The 24,498-nt window shown below is 39.5% G+C and overlaps 1 protein-coding gene and 1 long non-coding RNA gene across 2 annotated transcripts in view; one reads left to right on the forward strand and one right to left on the reverse strand.

The window, feature by feature from the left end:
* The window catches only part of LOC309655244, a 177,215-nt gene that overhangs the window by 39,883 nt on the left and 112,834 nt on the right, over positions 1-24,498 (reverse strand). The gene's annotated exons all lie outside the window — the stretch shown is intronic.
* Positions 1-24,498, forward strand: part of CHSY1 (chondroitin sulfate synthase 1) — a 75,271-nt gene that overhangs the window by 4,000 nt on the left and 46,773 nt on the right. The window contains exon 2 of the mRNA XM_082450212.1: positions 10,162-10,657. Within this exon, the coding sequence (XP_082306338.1) occupies positions 10,162-10,657 (496 nt within the window). The remainder of the gene's footprint in view (positions 1-10,161; positions 10,658-24,498) is intronic.

Here is a 24,498-nt window from a genome sequence, read left to right on the forward strand (position 1 = left end):
TTTAAAAGAATTGAGAAAAGATTTATATCTGAAGTGATTACAGTGTGGGAGCTCTGAGATTGTCTTAAACTAAAATTCCCTTAGGATTCTGGGTAGGGTGGTGTTCTACAAATAAACATATAAGATTTTTTTTTTTTTAACTCATCCACAAAGTATTTGTGTTCTAGGTAATTTCACTTTAAAATGGTACAGTGATTCCTCCAAAGTTATTATGCTGGTTAATGACAAGTTCATCAGAATCCCTGGCTGGGTTCCTTGTGTCTTTTGTTATTAGCTGCAATTTGTATTCTTTCCATATTTTTTCTTTTTTCTTAGTTACATCGTTTGATATACAGAAGCTAGATGTCCATGTAGTTCAGTCTTTTCCTTTCTGGTTTTAGGGTTGTTCTCCCCATAAGCTAAGATAGTTTATTGCCCTGGAGAAGTTTTTTTTTTTAAGTAACATGTTTCTGGTTCTAGAAGGGGTACAAATCACCTCAACCGCATTTTTACCCCAAATGATACATTGTCTCAGCACCATCTGTTGAATAAGCTCCCATTTCCCTACCAATTTGAAATGCCATCTTCATCATACTCAAAATTCCTGGGTATGTTTTTGGACCTGCTCTTTTGTTTCATTGATCTTTCTGTCTTTTCTTGTGCCAGTACTACCTGTTGAAGTTATTGGAGGTTGAATAATATTTTAATATCCGGTACACAAGTTCTCCTTTGTTACTCTTCTGTTTCAAACATTTCTTGGCTATACTTACCTGTTCTTGCTAGGAGAGTTTTGGTGCTAGATTTTTTTTTTTTAAATTAATGGTTTGATAAAAAAGAAAAAGCATTCATATTTAGCTCTTTAGTCCATTTTTGTGCCCAGAACACTAAGCTAATCCAACACCTTTTATTTATCTTGATTCTCGCTTCCCTTGCGCTGAAGACGGGAAACTGTTTTGTTCTTTCTCAGAAGAAAGAGGTGATGGTTCCCCTTCTTTGCCCCAGGAGTGATAAAGGGCGCTATTAAAGATTAGCATCAGTCTATAGGGAACTGTGGGAAGAAAATTTGAGAAACACTAGCTTTAGATATAGGAATCTTATTGCAAAATGTTGTTTTATCAGTTAATGGCCTCTTCCTAATGCTTTAAATGAAGGTAGACTGTTCCTTTTACCAACCTTAATGAGCAGATCCCAGAGTTCCTTCTTTCTTGAACTCAGTAAACCATGTTTATCTTGAACCAGTTTAGAGCAAGGCTTGCTTTCTCAGATAGAATTCAGGTTGGCAAAAAAATTACTGAAAGGCTTCTATAATCCAAATAATCAACCTGTAAGTGAACTTTTGGGGCACAACCCATTTCATGTTATAAATTACCTGTATAAGAAAACTGGTGAAAATTGTGGTCCTGAAAATGACTTTAGTATTACATGTCATGGTTCCAGATCCTGATGGTCTCAAACAGAGTATTCCAAGGATAGTTGTAGTTGTCAATAGAAGAGTATACATGATTGTGTTTTTATTGCATTGGCAATTTCACTTTTCCCCATCCATTAATTAAGCTGCAGTTTTTGAAAATTGATTAATAATTCCATTCCTGCAGAGTTCATCATCTAGGGAAGGAAACAAACAATACTATTGAGTGATAGGGCTCACAGGGTGCCTGGACTAATTACTGTGTGGGTACAGAAGAAAGAGGCCTGCACTGACTTATGAAGGGGATCGAGGTGGGTCTCACTCACATTCTTACCCCTCTTCCCTTGCATAGTCTTGAAGGATGAGCAGGAGTTTTTGAGGCAGAGATGACAACAGGTTCCTGGAAATGTGGAATAGCAGGAAGTAGTGAAGGGATGATGAGAAAGGGCTGGGATCTGAGAGCTAGTAATTCCATTAGAAACTTTTCCAAAGGAATTTAAAGATGTGTTCAAGGATGTATGTTATGAAGTGGAAATTGCAAGTATCTTTGGTGTCCTGCATTAGGAGCTATGGACCATAATTGATTTCACTAATTTGTCCATACTGTGATCTACTTCTCTAACCTTAAAAAATGATGTGGGGCTTCCTTGGTGGCGTAGTGGTTGAGAATCTGCCTGCCAATGCAGGGGACATGGGTTCGAGCCCTGGCCTGGGAAGATCCCACATGCCGCGGAGCGACTAAGGCCCGTGAGCCACAATTACTGAGCCTGCGCATCTGGAGCCTGTGCTCCGCAACAAGAGAGGCTGCGATAGTGAGAGGCCCGCGCACGGCGATGAAGAGTGGCCCCCACTTGCCGCAACTAGAGAAAGCCCTCGCACAGAAACGAAGACCCAACACAGCCATAAATAAAATAAATAAATAAATAAAATTAAAATCTGACTCTTTGGTATCCCCAAACCTAGAACAGTGCCAAAAAAAAAAAAAAAAATGATGTGGCCACAACACTGTAAAGCAACTATACTCCAATATTAAAAAAAAAGAGGAAAAAAAAAAAAGATGTGGCCGAAATGTGTTTATTGGACTGAAGGGAGGTTCATAACATATCCAAGTGAGAGTAGGTTTTAAAATTGTATTCCCAGTATGAGACCATTTTAAAAATCAAATGAAATAAATGTTTGTGTTTGTGTGACATAGAAAAGAAAATGTAAAAGAATATACATACCACGATGCTGAATGATTTTTCATATTGGCACTTTCTTGTATTTTTGAGTTTTTCTACAGTGAACGCTTTGTAATAAAGCTACATAACTACAGTTAAAAAAGAAAAAGGAGGTGACAGCTCTTGGGAGGAAATGTGAGTGAAGTTTTGAGTGTGTTAAATTGTAAGTACCTGCAAGACTGCTGAGCATAGATGGCATGTTGGCCCTGGGTTCCCTGGGGTTTCAAGTCATTCTTGTTTCAGTAAATGACAGTTACTCCTGCCCCAAAATGTAGGGTTAACACATGTATTTGGTTATTGTAACTGTATTCCCTCAGTTACTGTAACTTCACCCTTCCAGGTGATACTTGGGAGAATCAGGTGACAGCGTTTTTAATGTGAGGATTTTTGTATATTCATATAAGTATTCAGTGCCTTCATCTATTATTGTCAGTGTCTTTTTGGCTTCTGGTTCTGGATAGAATTGGAGGAACAAGAAACTAAGTTACAGTGTAAAAGTAGTGAAACTGTTCGTCTCACCTTAATTCAGTGTCATTTCCTGAAGCATTCAGGGCTGCTATATTTTTTCTGTAGTTGAGTACATTTTTCTGTGAATGATTAAAAATAAGGTGTAGACTGCTCTGATTTGATGTGAACTCTGGGCTTGCAAAACCCGAGAATTATTGAAAATGTAGATACTAATGCCATTAAAATGATTGTCTTGTAAATTGAACCTAGGTGCTGATTTTCTGTTAAACTTTGTTCTGTGTGTTTCCAACCTAATACCAGAAAATAATTGGGCAGGATTTAGAGTGGCAGAGGGACCCACACATGGAATGAGGGTTTCAGAAAGTAACGTTTGAATGAAGTCTTCTGGCCTTCGAAACCAGCCCAAACTCTGAAGGTGTCCTTGACAGGCAGGTCTCAGCCAGGCAGACAGAGTGGGAGGAGGTGGCTGAAGTGGGTGTAAGCCTTCTCTTATTATCTCTGACGACTGTTTTCTCAGCCTTAGCAGTAGAGGTGGGACTGCAGAACAAATGTGGGCAGACAGGTGTGGGGATGAACAAGCCAGTAGGCTGGCCAGTGGAGGTGTTGGAGTCAGACCCCACTTGCATCCTGGTTTCCACATCTGTTAGCCTTGTGATCTCGGGCAAATTACTTACCTGGCTCTGAGCCTCAGTCTTCTTATCTGTAAAACGTGGATATCGGTGCCTCTCACACCCTGTGGAGTTGTCATAAGGTTGAGTCTGATGCCCTCAACACACTGCCCTGCACGCCATGACTCCTTTTGGGTGTTGGTGATTGGGAAGCTGCCTTGATGCCAGGGAACACCTCAACAGAGGAAGAAGAGTGGCTTGCCACAGGAGTTGGCTGTGGGTTCAGGGTGGTTTTATTGTTTACATTAAACAACACTGATTTTTTTTTTCTTAGAATTATATTTGAAAACTAATTTTGTTTATGCATGATTAAGAATTAGTTGTGTATTTACGCTTTTAAGTGTACAGCAGCAAAATATAAACTATCAGTGTATGCAAAGTAGCTCTCTAAGACTTGAAGCTTTGGAAATGGACCACAAGATCAGAATTTGCCTTCTGCCGTTAACGCTCCAAATTTTAATTCTTGTGTTTCAAAGAGAGCGTATTTGTGGTCTCTTTGTTGATGAGTATTTCTATTGTTTGCTGTGAACCTAGGCTCAAAGGGCAGGTTGCTCTTAGCTGTTAATACCTTGGAACTGCCTCCTGGGCTAGTGCCCAGGCCGTTGTTGAGGTGGGAAGCTGTAATCCACCCTCCAACATCTTTACTGGGGGAAGGGGGCAGGAAGGCTCTTTAATGCTTGCTTTTACGTTAAGTCTAGTTTTCAGGATTAATGGTAAGGAGTCTAATTTGATTTTTCCTTTAAAAATTTTTCCCAACATTTATGATCCCCGTTATATATTTCCCCACCTACTTCTAAAAAGGATTTGAGATTGCTCATGTCATAAGGTCATATCCAGTGAGACAGTTGAAAATTTTAAAAGAGGAAGCCACATATCCGGAAACCACATAACACGGAAGGGGAAACTGCAGCTAAGTACCCTGACTGCAGTGCTCCTGGAGCTAATGGGCTGAATAAGGCTTGTATATCCTGCCGGGGGCATTCCTTCAGTTCCAGGAAAGGCCTTGAGTCCTCACTGGGTAGACTGTCTGGGAAGACCTCAGTTCTCCCAGGCCCGTGGCTGCTCTGACTGGCAGTATAGAACTGTCCTGCGTGTACTTTTTTGGGAGGATGAGCTAAGATTGCTGCTCCATCACATGGTGCCTCCTATAAGGGTACTCAATACATTTGCTCCGTTTCTCTACCGCAGATGCAGGGGAGAAACTTCCCTGAGGTCTTAGTATCTGGAATCATTATGTCACTTAACCCTGAACAGTGAGACACAGTCTTGTGACTTCTGTTGGTTGTCTGCTGGAAGGCTTATAACTGAATTTGGCCCCGTGTTAACAGACATAGAGGCCACGTGACAACAGATAGGTTTCCCCCCCCCACCCCGTCCCCCAGCTCACTGGCTCTGCCTGGCCGTGGGTGTAGAGGTGGGTGGGCAGCCCCTACCCTGATTTTGCCCTCCCTGCTACTGGCACCACCTTCATGCCTTGCTCCAACTTTCCAACTTTTGTTTTTCTTTCGCTTAATTTTCTTGTTTATTCTTTTCATCCTGTGTGCATTTTGGTTAAGTTGTCTTAAATCCTTTCTGTAATAGGGAATAATATAAATGTATACATTTAATTTCTGTTATCTATCAGTTCTGCAGGGGAAAACTATATTCTCCCTTCCTTCCTTGACTACAAACTCTGAGGTGATTTGATCATATGAGTCTTTTCAAACTTAACCACTGTAACCATCAGACCACATATGTAATAGTGATTTGAGGGGACTCACAGAAAATCTCCCCTTCTTATTTATAAAGCTTATTGTAACTATTAAAGTTTAGAAAATGTGAAAGAAAGTACTCAATCTTACTCCATTTTTCTTTTAGTTTTTTCCATTGATTAGAGTAAAAAAAATATTTTTATTACACAAGTAAAATTACCTGTTAAATATTTTTATTTCTTTGGATGGTTTTTAGTTTAAACCTTTCTCCTGGATTTAAAAATTTTTTTTTCTCTAACTCTATTTGTTGTAGAAAACATGAAGAAAAGTAAATCCCTTCTGATCCTCTATCCAAAAATAACCATAGTAAACACTTTGGTGTAGAGTTGTACTTTATTTTGTATGTGTACTTTTGTTTCCTTATTAATCCATATCACAAGTATTCTATTGTCTGCTTTTAAAATTTACCTGTATATTATGAATGTGTACCCAGGACAACAGTCATGCTGTAGATGTGGTTTCGTACAGAAATGTATTTTATGTAGTTTTTCTTAAAATGACATGAATAGAAATGGAGACTGTTATTAAATCCTAACTCAGCAAAGGCAATCCTCAGCGAAGCTCATGTCCAGCTGCATGACTTAACTGTGATTTAGCTTGGTATAGGGTCAGTGTTTAGAAGCCTGGAGGAAAGGAAGGTTATTAGCTTGGCACTCTCAGATTTCAGTTGTTTTATCTGTGCTTTAGCAAGAGTTGGTTATCAGTCCATTGAAAAGTGAGCTTTCCGGCAGGGGCCCTTGCAAATGTTCTGTGGTTTCAATTAAGTGAGAGCTCTTTGCTCCCAGTTACAAACGTGTTGATGGCAAAGTTGACATTTGCTTATGAAAATTAAGGAGGCTGACCTGTTCTGTCTCAGAAGGGGGGCCAGTTTGCTTCTTCAGTACCAGTTCCCTCATTTCTTTGAAATTATTGATGTCCTCCCCCTGGCTTCCCCAGGGTCATGAATCATGATTTATGTTCCAGAACTGTTTATGGAGCTATTTAAGCTAAAGGTACCCTAAGTAAAAAGATCATAATTTGTCAAGATTGAAGGATTTACAAAAGCTCCATATTAAGAGACTTCCCTCAAATCAGCAGTCATTTAAGAACAGAAAAAGGCAACATGAGGTTTTTCCTTGGGTTACCTGAAAAGGAAAAGATAATAATCAGTGGAGTTACCTTAAAACTGTAGAGAGGCTTTTAAAGATGGTTTGAGGTTAGATTGTCTGTTTTTAAAATTAACTGGTTGCTCTTCCTGGACAAATTACACCATTTCAGGTTATAGTTCAAGTATTAATCACATCACTGATGGTTGTACTGCTAGTGCTTCCATCGCTATATTCTATCTGGGGTGGCACATAGGAAGCAGAGCCAGACAAAATGAATTTTGATCCTCAGTCTAATATGAAAGATTCTGGTGTTTTAAGTGAGAACACTTTTAAAGTTTAAAGTCTTTTTAGACTTCTACCCTGACATTGTCTTGAGATTGATAGTATGATAGAACTCTGTTATATAGCTTGAGTGTCAGGTTTTTAGCCAGAAATAAGAGAAGCAGCATTCTTCACAATGCCTTCACTCTGGTGTGTAATCTTGAGACTGACTATTCCAAGTTCAGCCCACACTTTCCTGTCTCCCTCATTTTTCTTGCAGTACCTTATTTTATTTGCAAACTCTTGTCTTCCCTAATAAGTCACACTTATGTAATGCTTACCTCATGCCAGGCTGACTTCTAAGCACTTTTAGATGTAATAATCCATTTAACCCTCACCACAACCCTATAAGGCAGGTACTATTATTATCCCCAGTTTACAGATAAGGAAAGTGAGTCACAGAGTAACTTGCCCAAAGTGAAGCCAGGATTTTCACCCCAATAGCCTGATTCCGGAGTCCATGCTCTTAACCATCACACACTGTATTGTGTGTCAAGAACAGGTTTTTCCTCTGAATGTAAGCATTGTCTTACCGACCCCGTATTCCAAATAACCCCATGATGCTTTAGGATTTTAATGGCTTCTGGAGTTGACTTACTTTAGTACTACTTTGAATGTGGTATGTATTATTAATCACAGAAGCAGTTGGGTAGAAGCTAAAGCTAAGTTGATTTTATTCACTACCCTTTTAAAATCAGTTGTAAGATACTACAGACTATTTTGTTTACAATTATTTCAGAAGTACCATGAACGGTAGTATATTTCAACTCCAGCATGTCTGTGGATTTTACCTCTTAATAATTATATTCTGGTTGTGTTGTGATTAAGTTGCTTTCTTTCTGCATGTAGGAATGTTAGTGTGCCTCACCTGGAAATTTCTCAAAGATAAGAGACAACTGGTTTCTTGCCCTTTTGCGTGCGCACGCTCATATATATGCACGGCATCTTTAAGTCCCTTATTTCACACGGGTGAGCAGTATTTATTGAACTCTATTACATGCCAAGGACTGAAATTATTTATGTTTTTGAAGAATTGTTCTGCCAAACAAAAATCATTTCTACATGAAGGGAGGAATAAGGGGCTTCTTGACTTGGATGGGGGATCTTCTTGGTATAACTTCGTTATCACTGACTTCCCCAGACTGGGAAATTGTCTCCCTCCTGATGATGGTGCTATGTCAGAAGAGTGCATTTAAGTTATATTTTATGTAGGTTGGGGTTCATTCCCATTTTAAAATGGACTTTTCTCTTTACAGGAGGGGTTGATTTCTCTTTAAATTAATTGCCTCGTTCCTACTATGTTTACATCCTTTTTTTCAGGAGCAAATCCTTTGTAAAAATGAAGTACAGTACCTGGTATAGCATCTGTAGTCCCATCAGGTTTCATTATGCCGAATTCTTTGTTAAGGGTTCTGTAAATGGCATAAGACATGTAGGTCCATTTAAAATCCATAGGCATTAAGGGAAAAAAAATTACAACTACTGTATTACATCCATTCTAAGATGCACTTTTTTTTTTCACATTTTAACATCTCTGAAGTGAGGATGCATTTTACAGTTGCTCTCATCATGTGATTATGATTGGCTATACAGGCATACCTCGGAGATACTGTGGAAGTTCCAGAGTGCTGCAATAAAGCAAATATCCCAATAAAGCGAGTCACAATTTTTTTTTTGGCTTCCCAGTGTATATTAAAATTATGTTTATGCTTAACAGACTGTGGTCTGTTAAGGTGCAATAGCATTATGTTTAAAAAGCAATGTACATATGTTAATTTTAAAATACTTTATTTCTAGACCGTTCTCACCTTCTGAGATGGCCCACATTCTGTCTGTGGAGTGTGTTTCTCTCTAAATAAATTCACTTCCTACCTATCACTTTGTCTCTCACTGAATTCTTTCTGCGATGAGACATCAAGAACCTGAGTTTCATTAAGTCCTGAAACCAGGAAAAAGCTGAGAAGCAGACCTGGGACCCGGGATTGCTCAGACCACCTTAAGTCAGCCTCACGACCCCAGCTACTCTGGAAATTCCTTTCTCCGTGGTGGTTGTCTGGGTGCACCAGCCAATCTGCCTGTGGCGCTCCCACATGGGTCCGTGAGGTCACAGTGAGCACTGGCCAATGGGGATCAAGGAACTGGCAACCAATGGCAGAAGGTGCTAGGATCTGCTGGGCCAATGGGAAGGCAGCGAGGCGCTCCCGGCTGGGTATGGAGAACGTGGCTCCCGCTCCCTAAGAGAAGCTGAGACCTTCGTGGTCACCTGATCCTGGCGGGTTGCGGGGACTCCGGCTCGGTTAGTATCCAGAGAACAGGGAAAAGCGAGCCACCAAAAAAAAAAAAAAAAAAAAACAAAAAAGTTTATTTCTAAAAATACCATTATCTGAGCCTACAGAGCCTACCATCAGCCTCTTTTTGCAGTAGGAACATCAAAGATCACAACAGACATAGTAGTAATGAAAAGTTTGAAATATTGTGAGAGTTAAAATTGTGACAGAGACATGAAGTGAGCAAATGCTGTTGGAAAAATGGCGCCGATAGACTTGCTCCTGCAGTGGCTTCCTGCTGCTTTAAAGCATAAAGGCACACATCTCTGGAGGGTTGCTAGGCCTTGCAGTTTTCCCCTATCAAGACAGCCCCCCCCCCCCCCCCCCACACACACTCTGGGTCTGCTTCTCATCCTTGATGTCACCAGCCTCAGGGAAGCATTCCCCGCTCCGTGTGTGGTTGGTGTCCTTTGTTTGCTCACCTTTCTTGGATAAATGTACGTCTGGCCTCATGTCGACTCCACATCAGCTGCAGGATCTGTGTTTTGCTCACCGCTGCATCCCCGTGGCCTGATGCATACTTGGCACTTGATGAGCATTCCAAGAAAATATGTTGAATGAACAATTTTTTTTTTTTTAATTTTTTGTTTTAGAGAGCGGAGGAGTTTGTAGGTAGGGAGTTGGTAGTATCAGAGAATTAACCTGAATATCTAGACTTGGTGCCTTGGCAATTTGGTTTTCAGCCATAGCTAAAACATAGTTATCCGGGAAATATTTTAATACTTCATCATTCTTTTTCATTGGGATTCTTTTGAAAATGAGTTAGGACTTTGCAATATCCGGTAGTGTGGGCTTCCGTTAAGGGGAAGCTTTTTATCATCCTTTTGAATGTACATTCAAAGTGATTCAACATGAATCAAGATATGGGAATTTATGGAAATGGGAAGCCTGGAATAAACTGTTCCCTCACTGATGTTTATTTTAATTCCAGAACATGGTCCAAGACAATTCCTGGGAAAGTCGAATTCTTCTCTAGTGAGGGTTCAGACACATCGATCCCAATTCCAATAGTGCCACTACGGGGAGTGGACGACTCCTACCCACCCCAGAAGAAGTCTTTTATGATGCTCAAGTACATGCATGACCACTACTTGGACAAGTATGAATGGTTTATGAGAGCAGACGATGATGTCTACATCAAAGGAGACCGTCTGGAGAATTTTCTGAGGAGTTTGAATAGTAGTGAACCCCTCTTTCTTGGGCAGACAGGACTGGGCACCACGGAAGAAATGGGGAAACTTGCTCTGGAACCTGGTGAGAACTTCTGCATGGGGGGTCCTGGTGTGATCATGAGCCGGGAAGTTCTCCGGAGAATGGTACCACACATCGGCAAGTGCCTCCGGGAAATGTACACAACCCACGAGGATGTTGAGGTGGGAAGGTGTGTCCGGAGGTTTGCAGGGGTGCAGTGCGTCTGGTCTTATGAGGTAAGAACAGAAGAAAATCTGTTGATTTTGTTACTAGTTCTGGACCAGTCATAGGAAACTATTAGTGATAATGTCCTCTTTAAGGCTTAAAAATTCATATTAAGTTATACATTTTTACCTTAGTTCTTTTAATTTGAATTCTCTCTTATTACTTTTTCTCTTGGTTTTTAGAACATACCTTATGTACTTTTGTCCTAAAATCTTAGTTAATAATGGCATTTGGGACCCAAAGAAAAGGGTTAATACAGGTCACAGTGATACTTTCATGATTTTCCAGAAGATTTATCTAATCTGACTTCTGATTTTGCAGATGTGATTATAAGAGTGTCCCTTTTCTCCCAAAGGTCTGACTTCTCTCATCAGGTCACGTTGACCGACACAGTTTAGAAACTTACATGTTTTAAATTCATAAAATGAGTAATGATGTAAAACAGCCAATAGTATTTGGCTTTGCATTTATATTAAACCTTGACTTTTTTACAGTTGTTATGATCTGTGAGTTTGCAATATAGTTGTTCCTTTCAGAATAGGCAGTTTCCAACTTATATTGATACATCGGTGCAATTTTTTGAAGGAAACCTACTTGGGGATGTTTTCTCTTTAATAGTTCTGGAGAATATGAGTTAGCTTTTGACTTTTCTTTGTTTTTATTGGCAGATGTGCACCTCTTGCCTACAGTTGCAGGATGTGATATTAGTCAGAATGGAAAAAATGATTTAGGTTGTGTTGTGTTTAGATTGATACACTATTGATAGTTGTGAGGAGCAAAGGGAATTGCTAGACCTTTGCCCAAGAAAAAGAAATGCATTTTCAGATGTAAACTGTTAGCTTGTCTTCTGAGTTAATTTTCTAAAGTGCTTGTGTGAAGAAATGGTATTCTTGCCTGTACTTGCCTTTCTCCTAGCCTTCTTTTTAAATGTCTCCTAATCACACTATTTCTTTAGTTTGAACTTTTAGGGAAGTGGACATTTTCGAGTATACAGGAAGTAGTCTTCATATAGTTTCCAGTTATAAAAGAAACATTTTAAATCCCAAATGTGATCTGAGTGAACACTCTAATCTCTTTGTGTACCTCCTCCGCCTCCCCATGCATGGGCCATTGCTCACTGGATCTAGGGGGATTCTGTTTTCATGGATTTTTGCTGCTAGGAAAGCTGTTTGGAGATTTCGTGCAGTTTTAAGCACGATACAGCTGGCAGTATTCCTGCATTTTTCCCATCCTTAATTAAGTAGTTATAACCTTAACAAGTTTCATTATTCTTAAAATGTGTAATGCCTTGTGTATTTTGGAGTGCTTTATGCTGCCCCTGATCTCTGAGAAGCTAGCCTTCCTGCTAGAACTGCAGAGGATAGGCCTACCTTTGAGAGAGAATTTTTAAAAATCTGTTTTAGTGTTGTCATGCTGTTAGATCTTACACGCTGATAGATGGATGCCAACAGAGTCAGTACCTTGAGTTTATCAAGAACTCTGACCTAACATTAGTGCCAAGATAGAGTGAGAAAGTATTGTCCTGAGGGTGTAGGGGTTGGGAGACAGTTTTGGGGCTATTTCCCTTTATTATGATGTAATCGCCAAAGTTTTCTAAGGCCTGAAGTGAGGGTGCTGGGAATTATCCTGTCTGTACACTTGGAACTGCCGGTTAGACTTGACGCATCTGGTAAATGACCTTATTAGCTAAAAGGATCTGGTGGGGGAGGAAGCTCCTTCCCTGGGTTACTCCCTGTCCTTGCCCAGGATCTCCTGAGTCAGCTTCAGATGCTGTCGCTACTGCTTTACATTTCTCTAAATGCCTGATGACACAGTTTTTTCTAGATACTGCTGGCTTGATCTCCACAGGGCTTGTACCAGATGACTCTCCTTTTGTGGGAGAATATCTTTTCCCAGAGTGTGGCTTGCAAATGTGGTATTTTTATTATATGCAAATTGTGAGTTTAAGTGTAGTCTAATTTATCATTCTTTTCCTGTGTGGTTTGTGCTTTTCATGTCTTAAGAAATTCTTCCCTTCCTTGGGTCACAGGAACTTTCTATACATTTTTCTATAAATTTAGTTTTGCCTTTCACATGGAGTTCATCCTTATCATTTTTAAGAATTCTATTGGGACATTTATCATTTTATTAGACCTTTGATTTCTTTTCCGTTTCCTTTTTTGTTCTAACAAAAAAGGCTTAAGAGGTTCTAACCTAAGTCGTCATTAGGATTTATCATTGTGTTCACCACTCAGGCGAGATTAATACCCTCATGTGGATGAGGAACTTTTATTAAACTTTCTGTAAATGTAGTTTCTCCATTAAGGCTCACATTATGAGAAATTATTGAGGTGGAATCTTATGTTAAAGACAATTATGTTAAGCTTTGGGTCTTGGAAGGTACTTATTTAACTCTATTATAAACCTAGCTAGAAGGTGTAATTTTTTTTTTTGCAAGTCCCAGATAATGTCTTGGGATTACACTTACATAATTAAAGTGGCTCCTCAGGAACAACTGTCATAATCAAAATCCAGATTCATTTCTAAGCTTGTTTTGACTATTTTCTTTTTTTTGTTTTTGGCCGCACCACACATGTGGGATCCTAGTTCCCCAACCAGGGATTAAACCTGTGCCCCCTGCATTTGAAGCACAGTCTTAACCACTGGACCACCAGGGAAGTGCCTGTTTTGACTATTATTGGTGGCTAATTATAAATACATGACTTTAAAAACTTTATTTGGAAATCATTTTAATTTCACAGGAACATTACAGGAAAAAACAAAGTACAAGGAACATCCATATACCTATACCCAGAGTAACCTGTTATCGTTTTACTCCATTTGTGCTGTCATTTGCTTGACTGCCCCTCCACCCTCTTCCAGTACAGAGACATAGACTTACCTAACCACCATTTATGGGTAGCTTTCTTTGTGGCCCTTTACTTTAAATAATGTCAATGTATTTTGAGTACAAATAGAGAAATTCTCTTATACCACTACAGTACAGCTTAAGTAAATTTAACATAATGTTGTCTCTAGACTCAGTAAAGTCCTGGTAACAGCTCTTCCTTCTCCATTACAGGCTCCAGCCTGGGGTCTTGCATTTGATTGTCATGTCTCTTTAATCTAGGATGTTTGCACAGCCTCTTTCTTTGTCTTTTATGACCTTGGCATTTTTGATAAGTGACTTTAAAAATTTCATTTTCATAATGAAAAAATGGGACTGCAATATGGTAACCCATTAGGTGGTTTTTAGTAATGCTTGTCAAGGCTTATTAAAATCTCCCACTGTGAGGACCCAGCAGCAGAGAGAGTGTGGGCCTTGAGACTGTTAATACTGGTGGAAAACAGGTAGGAGGAGCTGGCAGGCCTGACTCCCCTTTGTCACATGGGGTCAACATCACTAACTCAAGTTATACCAGTTTTTTTCTTTTTTTGAGAAACATTATTGAACAATTTGAAACAGTATTTTATTTTATTTAGGCAAATCTATGAAATATTATACTACTCTTTTAATAGGAGGGGACAAAAAGAAAGTTGACCTAAGTAATCTATTCACTTTATTTTTCTTTTCTTACTGAAGTATATATATATCATACCTTTGGAAAAGTGCACAGATCATAAATTAGTATAGAGCTCAATGGATTTTCACAAACTGGACACAGCTATGTAACCAGCATCCAGATCTTGCTTTTATTATTTTAACTCAATGTTTGACTAGGTAGAAAATAATCATTACTAATGAAAGTTTGCAACAAGCATAGATAGATTTGGCAACTTAAAAAAAAGTTTATCTTTTTAATAGCTAATGCTGTCACATGGTTCAGAATTCAAAAGTGCAAAGGGTTTACAAGGATAAGTCCTCCCACCTCTATCTCCAACCACTGGGTTCCCCTCGTGAGTCAGCCACCATAGTGCACCTTTACAGATACACCCTATGTGTATATAAGCAATTAAGTTTGTATATCTTCCCCCTTTTATATGAATGTTCGCATGTTTTACATACTATGCACATCTTGCTGGTTTTCACTTACATGTCTTGGAAGATTTTCCTTTCGGTACATAAAGAGCTTCATCTTTTTTTAATGGATATTCAGGCTATTTCTAGTTCTATTCAGCAGTGTTTCTAACCAGTCATTTATCCTAATGTTTCCCAGTCTTTTTTACATCATGGCACACATGTTGAGGCAACTGCTTCGAGAGGGCTCCTGCTACCCCATCCCCTAACCACTCTACCCGCCCTCTGCAGACCCAAAGGAATTGTTATTTGGCACATCTAGAACTGTTTGGGATACACCAGTACACCAAGACACACCAGTTGTGATGTCTGAGTTAACCAGTTAGTATTTATTAAGGGGTCATTAATGGCCCCAGTACTGCCCTCCGAACTGGTAGGAAATTGCAAAAGAAGAATGAAAGATGAATGGCCTTTTTCTCCCTCAAAGGCTTTAGTCAAGTTGAGGAGACAAAAACATACATGTTCATGAAATAGTTGAAAAAAAACGTAAAGGTGTAAAACCTTGTGATGCTGATTTTAAATATAAAACAGAAGGGTAAGATCTATGATGCTCTTTTTTTTTTTTAATTTATTTATTTTTTAGCTGCATTGTGTCTTTTTTGTGCACACAGGCTTTCTCTAGTTGTGGGGGCTACTCTTTGTTGCTGTGTGCGTGCTTCTCATTGCAGTGGTTTCTCTTGTTGCGGAGCATGGGCTCTAAGGTGCGCGGACTTCAGTAGTTGTGGCGCGTGGGCTCAGTAGTTGTGGCTCAGAGGCTCTAGAGAACAGGCTCAGTAGTTGTGGTGCACAGGCTTAGTTGCTCCGCGGCATGTGGGATCTTCCCGGACCAGGGCTGGAACCCATGTCCCCTGCATTGGCAGGCGGATTCTTAACCACTGCGCCACCAGTGATGTCCCTATGATGTTGTTTTTATAGGAAGGCATATCACCAAGGGGAATTGGAGTTTAGAGCAAAATATGTGAAAAGAGAAGTTCTTCCTTATTAGTCTGACTGGCTTTTAAAGGAGTACTGAACATCCTTACATCAGAAGCCTGAGATTTTTTTCTTTAATCATAGAAGAAATAATGTTTCTTAACTGCTAGTTGTCTTAGAGCTGGTTTGTGTTATAGGGGTGCCTTCCTCATTCCTTTAGGCTGCCCATTAACCTTACCTGGCCAAGAACCAGGCAGGCCTCTAAATGGCTAGAATAGATGCTCAAATACTGAGCACTAATGCAGCCTGTTTCTTCGAGGCAGAGCCCTTCATGGTCTTATACTGAGCCTTATTCTTTTGTTCTGGCAGTTTGGTGGTTCAATTTCCAAGCCCCTGATAGACTAGAAGGGCAAATTAGCACCCCCAAAAGGAGGCTACTATGTAAGGACTGTGTCAGCAGTGAGTGGGAAAGGCATGAAGGGAAGTGAAAAATAAGAGAAAGTAAGGCGGCTGTGAACAGCACAGCAGTCTAAGACCAATCACTGTGTTACTGATTTCTATCTAATTTCATTCCATATGGTTGGAGAACATACTTTGTATTATTTCCAATTTTTAAAAATTTATTGAGTCTTTTTTATGGCATCACATATGGTATACCCTGGAGAATGTTCCATATGTACTGGAGAAGAGTGTGTATTGTGCTCTTGTTGTGTGGACTGTTGTCTAAGTCTAGTTGATTTCTATGTTGATCAAGTCTTCTCTTTCCTTGTTTGTCTGGCTAGTTGTTCTATCCATTATTAAAAGTTGGATATTGAAATCTCCAATATTATTGTTGAATTGTCTATTTCTCCATTTTATTATGTCTGTTTTTGCTTCATATATTTTGGGGCTCTGTTGTTAGGTGCATATATGCTTATAACTGTTAGATCTTCCTGATGGCTGACTCCTTTTATCATTACAAAATTTCTTCTTTCATCTTTAGTAACAATTTTTGTCTTAAAGTCAATTTTGTCTGATATTAGTACAACCACTCCAGTTCTCTTTTGGTTACTGTTGGCATGGCATGTCTTTTTCCATCCTTTCATTTTCAGCCTATTTGTGTCTTTGAATCTAAAGTGTGTCTCTTGTAGAAAGCATATAGTTGGATCATTTTTAATCCATTCTGCCAGTTCTGCCTTTTAATTGGAATGTTTAATCTATTTACATTTAATATCATTACTGATAGGGTAGGATTTATGTCTCTCATTTTGCTATGTGTTTTCTATGTCATGTCTTTTTTGTTCCTCCATGCTGCTTTCTTTTGTGTTAAATACATATTCTCTATACATTTTCACTCTCTTGTCATTTCTTTTACTTTATTTTTTGTTATTTTCTTAGAGGTCACCCTGAGTATTACAATTAACATATTAACTGATAACAACCTAGTTCAAATTAATACCAACTTAATAACAATAGTATATGAAATCTTTGCTCCTGTATAGCTAATTCTCCCCTCAGTCCTTAATGCTGTTATTGTCATACAGATTATATCTTTCTACATTGTATGCCAATCAACGTAGATTTATAATTAGTGCTTTATGAGGTTGTCTTTTAAACCAGATTAGAGAAAAAAAGACTTATCAATACAAATTTAAAAAATACATTTATATTGTCTTTTTACAAAAGACAATATAAATTGTCTTTTTACCTGTGTAGTTACTCTTATTGGACTTTTTATTCCTGTGTATTTGAGTTACTGCCTAGTGTCTTTTCATTTTAGTTTGAAAGACTTCAATATTTCTCATGTGGCAGGTTTGCTAGTGACAAATTCTCTCAGTTTTTGTTTGTCTGGGAATGTCCTAATTTCTCCTTCACTTTTGAAAGATGCTTCTGTTGATACAGAATTCTTGGTTGAGTCTTTCTCAACATTCTGAATGGAGGCTTTCTGGTATCCATGGTTTCTGATGAGAAATCAGTTGTTAATCTTACTGAGGATCCTTCCTATGTCATAAGTCGCTTTGAGATTCCCTCTGGTTTTCAGGAGTTTGATTATTTGTCTGCGTGTGGCTCTTTCTGAGTTTACCATACTTGGAGTTTATTGAGTTTCTTGGGTGTGTGGATTGTTTTTCATCAAATTTGGGAAGTTTTCAGCCATTATTTCTTCCAGTAATCTTTCTGCCCCTTTCTCTTTCCTGCTCTTCTCTAGGACTGCCATTATGCATATGCTCAGGCTCTGTTTATTTTTCTTTATTCTTTTTTCTTTCTACTCCTCAGATTGGATAATCTCAATTGATTTACCTTCAAGTTTGCTGATTCCTTCTTTTACCTGTTCAAATCTGTTGTGAATTTTTCATTCCAGTTATTATACTTTCCAACTACAGAATTTCTGTTTGACTCTTTTTTATAATTTCTCTTTCTTTATTGGCTGCCTTTTCCCCCTTTTTATGAGCAATACTTCCTTGTTTCTATGCATGTCTCATAATTTCTAGTTGGAAATTGGATCTTTTAAATAATATAAACCACTTTGGAAATCAGATTCTGCCCTCTCTCCATGGTTTGATGATGTTGCTGTTGTTTGTTTAGTGACTTTTTAGAACTTATTCTGTAAGGTCTGTATTCTTTTTGTGTTTGTGGCCACTAAAATCTCTGCTTGGTTTGCTTAGTGGTCAGCTACTGATTGCATGGAGATTTCCTTAGGCGCTGGAACGAATAAGTTTCCCAGTCTTTGCTCAGGGGTTCTGTGTATCTGTTCATGTTTGCCTTCAACACTCACCTGACAGTTTTCAGCTCTTCCTTAGCTGCTTCCTGCTTGTGCAGAACCTCAAGGTCAACCAGAGATGAGTGCTTAGGGCCTTCTCAGGTCTTCCCTGGGCATGCACACAGCCCCATGCATGTGCATGGCCTTCTGGATTCCCAGAAATATGTTAAAGCTTTTCAAAGCCCCTTATGGACATCTCATACCCCAGCTTTTCTCTTTAAGCTTTTTGGTTAGCCTGTTTTGTCCTGTTAGCCACTTCCTCAGGCAGCATGATGTTCAACAATTACCTGTGATTGTTTTTAACAAATATCTCCCCCCTTCCCCACCAAGAGGCTGTTTGCAATGGGAGAACTCTGGGTCAGGTCAAATAAAGACAGCCTTGCAAGTGAGGTCTTCTAGGGAACCACTAGACAGGTCAGATAATGACAGTTCTCTGGGAGTGGGGTTTTGAAGGATCACCAGCCCCATTCTGCTCCCTTCCATGGCTGCTGGTTTCCACCGTGACTGTGGACTGTTGATTTTCAAACTTACCACATTGCTAGGGATCTGGGAATGGAAATAGGGCAAGTTAAAATGTCACAAAACTCACGGTTCTTACCAAAATTTCGCTGTTATTCTTGCATAAATGCTTCCTGGATTACCTTTGACTAATATCCGGAGTCCTGAAAAGGTTGCCTGAAACAATTTTTGCCCATGATGACTTTGCTTTTGTAAAGGAGAGAAGTTTTGGAGTTCTTTACTCCACCACTTTCATTGATGTCACCTAAGACCATTCATTATGGGGCCTTAGCTTCACAGCTTAAATTTTGCTTGTTCACAATCAGATAAATCACTGAGTATCCTCTTACCCTCACTGAAGAAGTCAGGAAATTGTATCCTAAAAATTAGGAAGACTTCCAACCCATCAGTTACAGTATTCACACACATTCATTTTTCAGATTAAGTTTGAACGTCTGCTATGACCAAGAGACTGTTCTTGATGGAGGCAGCAGTGCAGAAGGCGAAGGCCCTGCTCTCTTCCATTCTAGTGGGCTGCACCAGGTGTAGAGAGAGAGACGGTGAGGGCCAGCGTGTGTATGGCGTGTTTAAGACGAGCGAGGGGACTGCTGTTGCCCGAATGGCGTAAGCAAGAGGAAAGAGGTGAAGGATGAGGCCAAGTGGCACAAGTGCTGGGGGAAACAAGGTAGTGAGTGTTGAGGACATTTTTTAGGGCACAAGAGGCCTACGTTTGAATCACAGTTGATTTGGCTTCATTCTTCGCCAGGTGCATGATCTTGGACAGCAGGTTCCCTGCCTTCACTGGACCTTAATTTCCTTTAAAAATGGGATAAGAAATTGCCTACCATGTAAGATAGTTTCAAGGATTAATTGAGATGATGCATATTATCATAGGTAGTGCTTTGGCACAGAGGGAAGGCTCGGGAAATGCTATTGGGGGATATCCTCAAGTGTCTGAAAAACTAAGCCTTTCAGAACTCATTCCCTGAGCACTTTGCATAGATTTTGACCTATATTAACAAATACTTGAATATGATTTGTAGTAACAGTGTGGTCTTGGAATCTCTGTTTGCTTTTACAGTTCTGAGAAGACTATTCTGACAGAACAAATCAAAGTTTACCTGAAATGGAGAAGTCAGTTGCTTTGGACCTGTAATTATTTTAGTGGCAAGACAAAACCTTCCATAGGTACATAAACACCTCTGAAATGGTTTCACTGTTTAATATATCAGAGTCTTGTGGTTGTGAGGTGTGGATCTAAAGGCAAATAGATACGTCTTCATTATGTTCAAGTTGGGTAGGAATATCTTAAAGATATTCTAGGCTTTATATATTAACCACCTTTCTTACTGGAAGCTCATAATGAGGCATATTTAACTTATGTTTAGTTGACAGAAAAGGGCTCTTAGCCACATTATCAGGAGATGGGATCCATATATCCTTTTCTTTATCTTAAAATATAGCAGAAGAACATTTCCTGTATAGTTGAGAAGATTGAGATCACAGATGTCATCACCCCAATTCTGTAATAAACCAACAATCTACCGTCTAAGTCGTATCTAAGTATTCAAAGTGCTGTACAAACCATTTTGAGATAACAAGAATAAAATGAGCTCTAAAACTTACTATCACTATGTGAAAAAGGACTAATCTATATGAAAAATACCTCCCTACCTAATAATAGTAAACCAACAATAAACCAGGGCAAAATAATATAAGCTATACAGGAAAGTGTGGAGGGCCTGTGGAACAGTTAGAGCGGGGCAGGATGAATTGGGGGTGAGTGTGGAGGAAGCTTGTGTTGTCTGGGTCACCTCCTTTTCTAAAGGTGGCTGGGTTTCTAGACTGTTATGAACAATCAGGATAGTGTCCTGTCACATTTGTATGAGGTCTCAGGATGGCAACAGCAAAGCTTTTTGAAGTTTTTAATTCCAATATTATCTTTTCGAACTGATGAGACTTTCTGGTCTCCAAAAAGTGACAAGTGATGAACAAAGGCAAGAATGAGCCTGATGTCAGAGGTGAAGCTGCTAAGGTTTAGGACTATGTTGTAGATCAGTCTTTCTCAAACTTGAGTGAAGTGGGACCTTTTTTCAGTGGGAAAATTCTGGATCTCTGCATGTTTATGTTCATATGTGTGTCTGTGTGTGTGTCTGCACGCACACACATGTGAGTCTGTGTGCATGTGTGTGTGTGCATGCATGTGTGTTGTGTGTGTGTGTGTGCTTCAAGCAGTAGCATTGCGTGTAGTTCTTATATCAGGTTGCTGTTTCTTAAAGAGAAGCCATCTACAAGAGAATCACTTGAGGTGTTTGTTACAAAGCACATTTCCAGGCCCAAACCCAGAAACAGCCTCTTGCTGGTGTGGCCTGATGATCTGCACTGTTTACAGGCTTCTCTGGTGATTCTTCTCCTTGCTCATGTTTAAGAACCATCAGTGCCATTTATTTACCCTTAAAACATTTCTCATGATCCATGTTTTGGAACTAAGTAGAGACCACAGTTGTTTTAGTTAATTGGCATCATCACCTTTAGCCCCTGTCCTGTGCAGAGCTTCATCCTGGGTAGTGGAGAACACAGAAAAGGAGTTTAGACCTTTGTCTTACCAGTAAGGAACTTAGAGTCCAGTTGGTAGGGAAGCCAAACTTGGCACATAGTATCCCCTCATCATTTATGTTTGGCAGGCTAATGCTTTATGTATATTTTTCCCTTCTTCCCCTCTCTAAGCCATGTTAATTGCAATTTGTGTAGCCAGATAAAAGTCAATGATGATGAGTGCTGGTCAGCAGTAAATCCTGAGTAATGAAAGGGAAGAAAGCTCTATTAGATGCAATGATGAAAACAAAGAACTTTTGGCCAGAGATTAAACTGACAAACACTTTAAAGCTAAAAGTAAATGATATTTTAAAATATCATTTTTTGTCTCTGCAATTGCTGATTTCACAAATGTCTGTTTATGTGTTCTGGTTATAAATCTTTCTCAAGCCTCAGCTTTCTTTTTTCTTCTTCTTCTTTTTTTTTTTTCTATTTTAAGCCACAACTTTTGTTAGTTGCCATGAACCATAACTTGAGGTTTGTTTATCAGACAAATTTCAATTTGAAAAAAGTAGTTGCAAAGTATTTATTAATCACTGTGGTGGTTTTAACAGTCACAAATTATATGATAATCTTCCCTCCTGGTAGTGGAGCTTAATTTCCCTCCCCTTGAATGTGGCCTGGACTTGGTGACTCATTTTTAAATGAATGGAGTAGGGGAATGGGAAAAATAGTAACTTTATAGTAGAAAAACCTGGCAGACACCAGGGATGGGATGGGATGAGAAGGCTCTTCACCTCTACCTTAGTCCTCCCCTAAAGCCATACCTCCAGTCTAGTCAGGAGAAAACATCAGACAGACCAAGTTGAGAGACATACTGTAAAATACCTGTAAAAATATCTTCAAAAGTGCCATGGTTGTGAAAAGCAAGGAAAGACTGAAGAACTGTCCCAAAATGGAAGGGACCAAGGAGACATGATGACTGAATGCATTGTGGGGTCCTGGGTTGGAAGAGAAAGGAAGGAAGGTCTTGGAAGACCTTTTCTCTTCCACATTGGTGGAAAAACGAATGAAATCTGAATAAGGCCTGTAGTTTAGTTAATAGGGTTGTATTAATGTTACTTTCTTCATTTTGATATGTGTTGCATAGTTATATAGGATGCTAACATTAGAGGAAGCAGGGTGAAGAGATGGGAACTCTCTCTACTGCCTTTACAACTCTGCTGTAATTCTGAAATTATTTCAAAATCAAAAGCAGTTTGAACCCAGAGATGATCTAATTGGACACAGAAGTGAGATTGCCGTCTCTGCCACTGTGTCACATTGACTGCTCAGTGCCCTGGGGAACAGGGTGAAACCATAGAAGACTAGATCTTCTGTGAGTCTAAGTGAATATCGTGCAGGATGTGATTTTTAGCTTATTGACTTCTAGGAAATCCAAGACAGAAAGGCCTTTGTTTGAGAGGGCTGCAGACTTTTAACCCTCATAAAGAGCTTATCATTTGAGCAAGCTTATAATGTACCGTGTTATTACTGTAAGAAATTTGTAATGGTACCATTACAGCAAAAATTTTCCCTGGCTAAAAAGAATCTTTCAGCATTCACTCAGCAATTTAATGCTAGCATCCTTGCTTATATCATCATGGTTAACCCTGTAGTGTTCTGTGTCTGTGTTTTCTCTTTGTGAACCCTTGCAGGGATAAATCAGTACAGTTATTTTCTTTGATGTCTGGCATTTATTTTCAAACAATTTTTCTTTTGAAAAATACTGTAGGTACTACTTTTCCTTTCGTATATGTTAACATCTGTGCATTTCTCTTCAACAGGAACACTTGTTTAAAGACATGAGGCTGTTTTTATTTACAACAATGTGGTTTATTTAAGACAGAAAGATGAGTCCATTCTTAATTCTTTTTTACCACGGAAGGAACACTTGTTTGCTTTTTAGGTTTTTATAAATTGATTCTGTAATAATTTAGAATTCTGGTTGTTTTATTAGGGTCAGGTGGGTATGAGATCCCAGATGATGCAAGCATACTTAAATTTTTCTTAATGGTTAATTCATTGAAAAAAGTATCTACATGCCTTCTATGTGGCAGGCCCTGTTCTAGACGCTGGGGATGCAGCAATGAGTATAGTAAAGCGTGCTCTCGTGACACATTTACTTCTCTATGGGGACATCAGAGAATAAGGAGACAGATGTATACTGTCAGGTCGTGCTAAGCCCTCTGAAGAAATACAAGCACGATAAGGGGATAGAGTGATGGAGGGGCAGGAGAATGCTAGTCCAGCTGAGAACGTAAGAAGCGAACCTTGTTATATCCAGGGAGGGTCATCTTCAGTAGAAGGAATGGGGTGTGCAAAGGAATGGGTCATGCAAAGCCCTGGGGCAGAGAATGTGTGTGTGATTAGGACAAGGGGGCCAGGTGGCTGGAGCGCATGAGTGAGAAGGGCCAGATCCTGTAAGGCATGTCCATGTTTAGGGCTCTGGGTTCCATACTGAGTGATCTGGGAAGGCACTGAGGGGTGGGTGGGGGCAGAGGAGTGCAGGGAGTTAATGTTTCAAAAGAACTCCTGGTTTGTGGGCAGCAAGAATGGGAGCAGGGAGATTGGTGAGCAGGCATGTCTGGCAACCCAGAGAAGAGGGAAGGATAGCTTGGCCCAGGGTGGTAGCAGTAGGAGTGGGGAGAAGTGGTTAGATTGTGGATGAATTTTTGAAGGTAGCGCTGATAGGACTTGTTGAGGGATGAGATGTGGGGAGAGAAAATAGTTGCCTGAGCAGGTGGAGGGATAGAGTTAAGGTGATGGGAAAGACTGGAGAAGTTCAAGCTAGAAATACAAATGTGAGTCATTTGCATCTAGCCATTATTTAAAGCCAGAGGACAAATGACATCTCCTAGGGAGTTAGTGGAGATAGAAGAAGGGCCCTAGGGCTGAGCCCTGGGGTTGCCAGGGGTTAGCAGTCAGAGATGGAGAGGATCCAGCAAAGGAGACTGAGCAGGGGAGGCCAGTGAAATAAGAGGAAAATCTTACCTTTGATTGATGTTTACTTAGTTTGAACCTGCAATGTTTGAACACCCACCATTTAGGTACTTGTTATAGTTGGCTTGAAAGGTGGTGATATGGGAGGTTTTTATCAAAAGTGAACATTGTCTTCTTTAAAAAGAGAATTT

This window comes from Balaenoptera physalus, assembly GCF_965194825.1.
Source record: "Balaenoptera physalus genome assembly, chromosome: 2".
In the NCBI taxonomy this organism is placed as follows: Eukaryota; Metazoa; Chordata; class Mammalia; order Artiodactyla; family Balaenopteridae; genus Balaenoptera; species Balaenoptera physalus.